This window comes from Falco naumanni, unplaced genomic scaffold, assembly GCF_017639655.2.
Source record: "Falco naumanni isolate bFalNau1 unplaced genomic scaffold, bFalNau1.pat scaffold_81_arrow_pat_ctg1, whole genome shotgun sequence".
NCBI classification, from domain to species: Eukaryota; Metazoa; Chordata; class Aves; order Falconiformes; family Falconidae; genus Falco; species Falco naumanni.
In genome coordinates, this window is record NW_024427569.1 from 85410 (window position 1) to 95088 (window position 9679).

General features: G+C 41.6%; 1 protein-coding gene across 1 annotated transcript; it reads left to right on the forward strand.

Annotated features, from left to right (window-relative positions):
• On the forward strand, nt 1-6301 carry LOC121082369 (ubiquitin carboxyl-terminal hydrolase 4-like). Its single transcript, XM_040581700.1, has 6 exons — nt 1-144; nt 272-399; nt 717-847; nt 4421-4547; nt 5672-5817; nt 6003-6301. Exons 1-6 carry the CDS (start codon nt 32-34, stop codon nt 6066-6068), a joined length of 711 nt encoding a protein of 236 aa, XP_040437634.1. The 5' UTR covers nt 1-31; the 3' UTR covers nt 6069-6301.
• Nucleotides 6302-9679: the final 3378 nt, after the last annotated feature.

Sequence of the window (9679 nt, forward strand, 5' to 3'; positions counted from 1 at the left end):
CATCCGCCCGCGACGGGGCTCGCGCACCGACATGGCGGCGGCGGAGGGCGGCGGCGGCGGCGGCGGGGCGCGGCCGGACACGACGGTGCAGCGGGCCGAGCTGGGGCCGCTGCTGGCTATGGCCCTCCGGCCGGGGGAATCCTGGTGAGCCCGGCCGCACGGCCCTCCCTCCCCTCCCCCCCCCTTCCCCCGCGGGCGGCAGGGCCTGCGGGAGCGGGCTGGGCCGCGCCACCGCTGAGGGGGCCGGGCCGCCTGGTGTCGTGTGTTGCAGGTACCTGGTGGACAGCCGGTGGTTCAAGCAGTGGAAGAAGTACGTGGGCTTCGACAGCTGGGACATGTTCGGTGTGGGCGATCCCGGATTCTTCCCCGGGCCTATCGACAATTCGGGTCTCTTCAGCGGTGAGTGCTGCCCGGCGGCGCTGGGCCGCGGGGGAGCAGGGCCTGGGCCCTGGGGGCTGGGAGCTCGGCCGCAGGCCAGGCTCGGGCAGGTAACTCCCATGTGCAGTCGCCTCATCGTGCAGCTTTCGCTTTTGAAGCCGTGTCTTCTGGGAAGCTGCAAGCAGCCATCCCGGCCTTGTGAGTGAGGAGACTGGTGCGGTTTCTGCCTGCCCGTGGGAGTGTTGGCAGTTCTTAGCGTCATGGCACTGTGTGTCTAGGCCTTGAGAAGAAAGGGTTCTGTTTGATGCTGCGCTTTCTTACATCTGTCTCCCTTTTAGATCCAGAAACGCAGAGTTTAAAAGAACACCTCATTGATGAGCTAGATTACGTATTGGTTCCTACTGAAGCCTGGAATAAACTAGTAGCATGGTATGGTTGCATAGATGGACAGCAGCCTATTGTGAGGAAAGTAAGTATGGGTGAACCAACTTCTCATCACCTTGGTTTCATTATCTGATCTCTACCAAACTTAGACAAAATTTATTTTGCTGCATGTCAGTTAAGACAGGATCCTCAGAAGATCCTTGGAGATAATAACGTGAAGGCCTTTCTGCCTTGTTGTCTGAAGGAATGACCTTCCAGTAGTACAGTAAAAATGCCCGAAGCTTCAGTGATTCTCAGCTGATGGGCTCTATAGGGTGAGAACCATGAACTTTGTTAACTTTTTACATTATGATTATGCTTTTGTGTTGCATGGAGTAGTTAGTGTGTTGGCTTAGGGATGCCTACAGATGGCATCTGGTTTAGGGACTTCAGATGGCTTAGGGGCTTCCTCTGGAGTTTAAGGTTGTTCTTGTTTTGTTCTTCAAAATTCTGGGATTCTAAAATCGTTACAAGAGACGTATGTATGGTTTTGTTCTGTAAGTCTGACTTTTGTTTGGTTAAATGCTGTCATGAATGCATTCTGAGTCTATAACCTTTTGAGAAGGTGACATCTGCGAGTTGCTTTTTTGGAAATCTATCAGACACTTGTTTATGGGTAAAAGTTTTTTTGTTTTTATTTTAGTCTTAGGTTTTTGCACTGACTAAATTGAGCAGTGCCGGTCTGTAGTGTTCATAAAGAGTAATCGCTACCCCAGGCAGATAGCGTTCATAGAATTTGCATAAGTAATACTGATTAAGTAGCACTATGTTACAGTAAGGGTTACTTAGAGGTGTGCAAGACTCAAGAAAGTGTGGCATCAGAGTAATGAAAGGAAGTAAGAACCTTCTCTTGCAGGCCCGCTTGTGCTGATCAGTGGTACTGAAATGTTGTCATTGTCTGGCTAGAAATTCTATGTGATGAGAAATGATGATATCTTCAGAAAATGTAAATGATCCCAGGTTCACCAGGTGTCCCCACGTTTGCTCTGCTGAGTTGGCAGGATTTCCGTGTAAACCAGAAGTGGGGGGGAAATGGAAAAGAATTATAGCTATAAAGGAGACGTGTTGTTAGTAGGAACAGATGATTTCTTGAGCAACAGAAAATCTATACTGAGAAGGAAAACTGGAGCTATTACTAAGCAGTGCCCTTCTGAGTGAGGAAGGCTTTATTCGTGAACTGGCTAACCACTTTCGCAAAGCCTGGCATGTTATTAGACACTGCCTTTTCTGAAAAATTTGGGAGTGGGACAAGAAGTTTGGAAGCTATAGGGGAAACACTTGAGTGGAAGGCTTACTTGTATGAGCCTCCTTTCATTGGCATATCAGATACCACTGTTCAACACTGTAATTATTGAGGGCTAGAGCTTAGAGCTAGTGTTGCATTATGGATGTAAGATGTCAAGTTATTGTGGTCCAGTTAAGAGTAAATTTTTAAGGTTTTGAATTGCTATGAGTGTTCAGTCTCTGTTTATTGTTAACCTGGTAATTTGAAGTGGATTTTTATATTAAGAAAAAATGTTCAAATATAGCAGAATAGTAGGTTTGTGAGATGCTACAGCTTCTTGCAAAAAATATAAAGTGAAAGGTCAGTGGGACACACACAGCTGCAGTATTTCACCTGAGTAGAATGTGTTCAGTATCTGGTTACATACTCTTCAGATAGCTCTGGAAGTAAAGCACTTAAAGCATTCAAGGACCAGAAGTTTTAATCCTTTTCCTAAAGCTGGATCAACTGTAATTCATACATCAAAATATCCATAAAAGCTGGATTTGGGAAGTAATTTTCAAGCATCTTTGTAATTTTACAAGCTGGGGTTTCTTCCATTTCTATATGCCTGATGATCAGAGACAAGTACAGGAAGATTAACTTAGATTTATTTGTAGGTCAGGTTTCTTTCCGTAATCTCAAACCATGTTTTTGGACAGTCTTGTATAGAATCCTGTTGAAAAGTGTCTAATGTGCAAAATAGAGAACAGTGTGCTTCCTCGGTGGTTGACAGCGTGTTGTGCTCAAATTGCTATCCAACAGGATGACCTGAGTTTTACTTCGACAGAACAAGCTAGCTGATCAGACACTGTTTCAAAGACCTCTGCAGGCAATTAGACTCTTCTTGACATTCATCCGTCCTAATGGACTCGGTGGTATGGTCAGAAACTTCTTGAAAAAGTTCTTCTGTTTCTGAATATGGTTCTTTATTTGTTTCTGCCTATAGAATACGGGAGAACAGGAAGTCCCATTGATTGAAATTCCTTCTGAAAGAGAAATGAAGAACTTGTGAATTGGTTTCTTTGCATTCTTTAAAAAAAAGTCTAATTTGCCTGTCAAGAAGTTGTTTAAACAGGGAGTTTTACTTTCACTTTCTGTTGCAACAGCAAAATACTGAACGTCTTTCCAACTGTATTTGTTAATTATTTATTTTTAAAGCACCTTGCATATCTAATACAACCCTATAAAAGCTCAGAAGAGGGAAGCATAATTTAGCCAAATTCTCACAGTAAGTCTTAGTCTTAATTCTTTGTTTCTTTCCGAAGTTGGGTGGAGGGTTTGTAAAATGATCTACTTCTGTATCATTTTACAGAAGTAGATCATAGCAAGTCTGGTGTCACCCGAGTGATACAGAATATTTCAGTTGGAAGTGAGCTACAACAATCATCTAGTTCAACTGCTTGACCACTTCAGGGCTGACTGAAAGTTAAAGCAAGTTATTAAGGGCACTGTCCAAATGCTTCTTAAACACTGTTACTTGTAAAAATTGGACCTGCTAGTTTAATGAAATATGATCTCGGTTTCATAGGCTTTATAGCGACAGAGAACTGTGGAGAGAATTGAGGTGTATTTTGGTGGGTTGGTTGGTTTTGGTTTGTTCTTTTCCTCCAGTTGTATCAGAGTTGTCTTATAATTGGCCTCTGAAATGTGCTTTTCTTACGGGTATAATGTGTTTTATGATATGTAGGTGAAGAGGGGTGCCTAGTCTTACAGAATACGTTTCTAAAACTATGCTGAAAGCTAGTGGGATGGGTAATGTACCTATTCGATTTTCTCTCAAATGTGAAATTGATGTAAAAATGACTCTGAAATAAAGCAATGTCATCAAAACTAGTTCTGACATAAATTTACCTGTTTTTTTGCAAGGAGACAGTAATAAGGCAGATTCTGTATACCATGCAGAAAAATAATTAATGCTTTGTCTTACTCCCTTCTAATAGAAAGGATTCTGTTCCAGTGTTCTAGGCTTGTTTTTTTAATGTAAACCTTAGCCAAAGGCTAAAAGCAAAAGGTATTTTTTTTTCTAGAATGCTTTGACTGTGTGATCAAATATTTTTCATGGGTAATGAGCTGGCACTATCAACTCAGCTGTGATGATGGACCTTTGGAACTGTGCAGTGTGGAAGGAAAGCATGGGGATTTCTTATGTTTTAAAAACAAAAAAAACCCAAACAAGCTCACAGAGGTTGTGACTGATTTTGGACTTCAGAGCGAGTCGGTGTTCAGTTTACGGGTTGACTTGCAAGACATGTAAAGACTTAAGAGTATTTAGACAGGGGTACCTTACAGAGGATTGCCCAGTGGTTTAGCTTTGTGTTCGTTTCATTTATCGCATCTGCCTTCTGTTTGCAGGTAGTGGAGTATGGTCTGTTTGTGAAGCACTATAAGGTTGAAGTTTATCTTCTTGAGCTGAAGCTGTGTGAGAGCAGCAATCCTGACAATGTAATTAGCTGCCACTTCAGTAAAGCAGACACTGTTGGTAAGTAGTTCTCTCATACCTGAAGCTGTGCAATGGTGCTACCTCAAGAGATACTTTGTGCCCCCCTGACCAACAACAGTGTTGGTAAACTGGAGCAAGTCTAGTGGGTACCAACAGGATAGCTGGGAGTTGGAGCATGTGATGTGTGAGAAGAGGCTGGGGGAGCTGTGCCTGGAGAAGAAAAGGCTTTGGCAGGACATTGTAACACCTATGAGGAGGTTACTGAGAATGTGAATCAGGCTAGTTACCGAGTCATGAACAGCAGACATAGTCATAAACTGAAACGGGACAAATTCCAACTGAATAGAATGAAAATGTTTTCCCTGTTGGGACAGCTGGACATTTGGACAGGGCCCAGAGGGGTGGGGGAATCTCCTGCCTTGTAAGTTTCGAAGACCTGACTGGATAAGCCCCAAGCAGCTTAGTCTGAATTCAGTGTTGACCCCACTTTGAGCGAATGGACTAGGAACCTCCTGAGTTTCTTCCAGCCACAGTTGTGGTTAAGAGCTTCGAGGAGCGTGTTGCTTACTAAGTAGTGTCCTTGAGAAACAGCCACATCACTCCCGTAAAGCAGTTCCATCTCTGGTTTTCCTATGATTCCTTCCTGGTGTGTGAATATTTATAGAGATCTTAATGGTTCTTCCTGAGGTTTGGCCCATCTCTCTCTCTGTATCATGGCTATATTTTCCCATGTAAAAATGCTGAATGTCATCTGTCATATATGTCCATAAAGATGCTTTTTTTCAGTTTGCTGATGTATGGCCTGGCAGTAGTAAGTGAAAAGACTTCCTTCTTGAGCCTATTGTTTTCAAACGATGACTGTTTCACAGAAGCTGGCTTTTGGGCAGAAACCTGTCAGCGTGTTCTGAATGTTACTGGTTTGAGGGCTTGACAGGCAAATACATGACTGAAAATACAAGCTTTTCATTTTTTCAGACTAAATATTAGTCAAGTTATATGGGAAATTATAACTTCCATGATACATTTCCTACTCAAAAGGATCTTGAAGGATCAAGGATGTACTTCCTTGCTAAATATCTGGCTTGTCTTTTTTTTTTTTTCCAAATCACCCAAGTTTTAGGAATTTTGTTGTTTTTTGGTTTTTTTTTTTTCCTCCTGAACAGCTACCATTGAGAAAGAAATGAGAAAACTATTTAATATCCCAGCTGAGAAAGAAACTAGGTTATGGAACAGGTATATGAGTAACATGTATGAGCAGCTCAGCAAGCTGGATAGCACAGTGCAAGATGCGGGGCTCTATCAAGGTCAGGTAAGGGGCTTTTTTTTTTTAAGATTCTTATGTACTGCTTTCTCTGATACGTAGTTCTTTTCACTTGCCTTTTATGTACTTTGAGCAATCCTTGAAAATGTCATGTTGTAAATGTTTTTAGTGATTTTGAAAAGTGTGTAGCAGACTTGCAGTTATCTATCTTTATTACCTGAACTTTCTTTCAGGTTGTTCTCATAGAAGTGAAAAATGAAGATGGCACGTGTCCTGGACAGCATTTCCTGGCAAAGTAAGCATGTTTAAAAGGCTTCTGCTGTTTTGTCCAGCTTGTTCACTAGGCTTTAGTGACCACACGTTCTCCGTGAATACCTAGTTATCAGTGGCTATCGTGGCTTATTTTGGATATTTTGAAGAAGGAGGTGAAAATTTTGAATATGAATATTCTTCAGTGGTTTTGCTGTTGGTTTATTGTCTTAGCAATGGTCTTCTGTTTTAAAGCCCATTTCAAGTAGGCTATGTAAAGATTAAATATCTTAGATTTCTATAGTGTTAGGAGACCAAAGTGCTCTTTACATTGAGGTAGTTTACTTTAAAAGCTACCTCTACACGCTGCACAGTCTTCTACCATTGTAGAACAAAAAGGATCTTGGAGTAAAAGCTGCCAGTCATGAATGCTCAGAGTTCTGGTAGTCCCTTCTTAAAAAGGGTATAGAAACAGCTGAACAACATCCCCCCCGCCACGTAAGGCAATTGTAGAAGCCTGTAAATATTACACAGATATCCTCTCACTGCTATCTATTTTAGAGTAGAGATGAGTAAGAGAGGGACTTCATGAAATACTGTATAGAGTGAACGGTATAGAATGGGCCCTGCTTGTAATAGTAAGGAACTGTTCAAGGCCTACTACAGAGAAGTAAAATTCTGTGATTTTACTAGTCTGATGGCCTACTTGCTTTGCTGTGAGTAGGCCATCAGACTTGATACGGAAAGGAAATATTTTTCTGTACAGTATGGTTAACTTCTAGAACTTGCTGCCAAGTGATCTCATTTGAGATCAAGATCTTACTGGTGTTAATTTGAACAGATCAAATAGGTCAGTGAAACCTATTTTGAAAACAGTTTCTCTACTACTGAAATATAATACTGGGTAAATGGATCAGGAGAATGCTGGTGTTAAGAGAGGCAGCTGTGCAAGACCAGATTATAACATTTTATTTCTACACAAAGCAAAGCTAAAATGGAGCCCTGTAGCATTCCCAGGCCTCAGTTTTTTTCTCTTTTCACCAGCCAGTCTGATATGTAAAGACTTTGAATTAACCTCTAGGGATAATTAAATGAAAATGGCTATTGGTATGCAGATTAATATTTTCTAATGACACAGAAATAAACATTTGCTAATTGTAACGTAAAACTTTGTAAACTTTTTAAAAAAAATTGTGGAATTGTTTGACTTGATGCTGATAATGGTGACTGAAGGAATTATATTAAAACATTACGTATAGGAAGGAGTGTCTATTCCTTTGTACTTTGCCTTCTACTTAATCCTATCTCAGGCAAACATTTTGCTCCGATATTCTACTTCTCAGCTAGAGAAAATACTGCTAGCAGGACCGTGGGGGAATTACATTATTGGGAGTTCTTCCTTCAGGTTGCATCATGCTGGGATTCATCATGGGCTCTTTTAATACTAAAAGCTTACAAGAGAGTTTTCTGTATTAGAATTTTGATGACATAAACCAAACGGGATGTGGAGCCGCTGTGCTGTTGGATAGAGGAATGATGAGCATCTGCATCACTGTCTAGTGCCAAAAGAGGCCTTGGACAGCTTGAAAGTTCCTGTCATTCGCTACTTGCAGAATATGGGTGTGCGAGGTGATTGTGGCGTGGGTGGGTTACCTGTCGTGAGGATTTTTCCCCACCATTTACTGCATGTCAGAGGCACTGGCTCCTACCAGGGGAAAACACTTTTCCACATGTTGGGCACCCTTCCTGAGTGTTTGTTTCCGCAGCCATCAAACTGGCTGACATTTTTACGGAAGAAATGCTCTTAAACTCCACAGCAGTTCTTGGGTGGTATGTTCAGCGTACGGTTGGCCATTACTGTTTGTTAGTTTGCTGCTTCCTAAGGTTCAAATACTTTTCTTCTTGTTGTAGTTAGAAACTACCCAGTGCAAGGTTTCAGAAGAGGGAATGGATTATACTAGGAATTTCAGAATTGGAGGCATACTTTGACATAATCTCCCTTCATAAACAATGACTCTGTGAAACTTAGTCCTCTTTAATTGTTACTTAGAAGACTCCCAAAATAAAATCCTGAGACGGGGGGAATTCCAGCTGAGTCCTAGCGCACACTGTTTTTATCCTGGGTATAAATTTCTTAGCACAAACGAACAAGGAGTTGTCAGATTTATAAAAATGGCACCCTTTTCCATCAAGTGTTGCATTTGAAAACAGGAGTAAAGTTGTATTTATCATCTACCTGGTAGCTGTCTGCCTCCCTTTTGCAGTTGCAGCAGTAAAATACCTTTCAGTTTTTTGCTTGCTGCTAGAATTTTACTGCAGGTTTCCTCTTCCTGCTCTTCTGTTTTACTGATGGAACGGTATACCCGGTGGAATTTCTTTGCCCCACCTGGTACTCTCCTCCGTTTAAAAATGTCGAGGGGCTGTTGCTTAGTTTCACCCATCCTGTAATGCATGTGTCTTTCCTCAACTACTCTGCCTTGATTGAGGCATCTGTTCAACCTGCTATACAGCATTCAATGATAATTACATGCCAGAAATTATTGTACAATTTTATGACCTTGGTGGTTGATATGTATTTGTAGGTACATACTGCCATATGAAATGCCCTTTCATATTTAAAACTCATGTCCTTCTCCCCAGTTCCTTGTATGCTGATGATTTTAGAAGACCCCCTTCAGCAACTAGGCTAAATATTTAGTGGGCAGATCTTTATTATGTGACCTTTCACGTGCTTGAGTTTGCAGCAGATGCCATGCTTTCAGAGTAGTAGCGTTGAGTGTGTAAGATAAGTTAAGGATGCTTTTGCATGTCAGAACTTTCTAAATGAAAAATCCGTTATGGCCTCTGCTTTGCCCAGTGAAATCTAAGTCAGACTTTTCTTGCTTCGACAAAAACTTTTTGTCACAATATTCTTGATGTGGAGGTTTTTTTTTATATTGGTGGCTTAAAGGAGGACTAATTCTACTGTATGCTCTGAAGGTAGCCTCAACTGAATTGAAATATTTTTCCTCGTCTCAGTCTTGCAACCTTTTACAGTATTTCTTCAAGCTATTCAGCTTAGCAGTTTTTTCTACTTACTAACCATATGGCCTCACAGTTTTCTGTACTAGATTAATTTAACTTTGTCCCCTTTATGCTGCAAGTCTCCGGATTTCTCCTCAGTTGCCATTTGTGTGGGTTTTTGAAAGGTTGCATAGCAAGATATGAAACAGCTGTCTTTTAGTTGGCATATGGGGGGCAATGTGCATCAGTATTGTGAAACGAAGTTGTGTCGTGAGGACGAAGGATGTGAGCCCCCAAATGCACGCTGGATTCTGTAGGAATGTGATTCCAGTCCTGGCTCAGTCTCTTGAATGCGAGCTCCTTGTAGCAGCCTTGAGGCAAACCCAACCAACCAACCTCAGTGGTCAGTAGGGAGGCGCTGAGTGCGTCAAGAAGACTTTCTGATAAGGTGACACACTGATCAACTGCATGTGGAATGGTCGTGTCCTGTGAGGTTGTCAACAAATTTGAAAAGTAGACTAAAGAGGAGGTTTTCAGAAGGAGCCAAGTGAATTGTTGAAAAATTAGCAAATAATTTTTGTACTAGAAGACTTAAAGTATTATATCAGTGAGAAATTCTAAAAGGTGATTTTAACACTGTAGTGGGTTTTGCATGGCG

Bases quoted from the DNA above. Each gene is read 5' to 3' on its own strand.
- LOC121082369 (XM_040581700.1), top strand. From the start codon at position 32: ATGGCGGCGGCGGAGGGCGGCGGCGGCGGCGGCGGGGCGCGGCCGGAC. The intron at 400-716 runs GTGAGTGCTGCC...TCTCCCTTTTAG, and splicing joins CAATTCGGGTCTCTTCAGCG to ATCCAGAAACGCAGAGTTTA. The intron at 848-4,420 runs GTAAGTATGGGT...TTCTGTTTGCAG, and splicing joins AGCAGCCTATTGTGAGGAAA to GTAGTGGAGTATGGTCTGTT.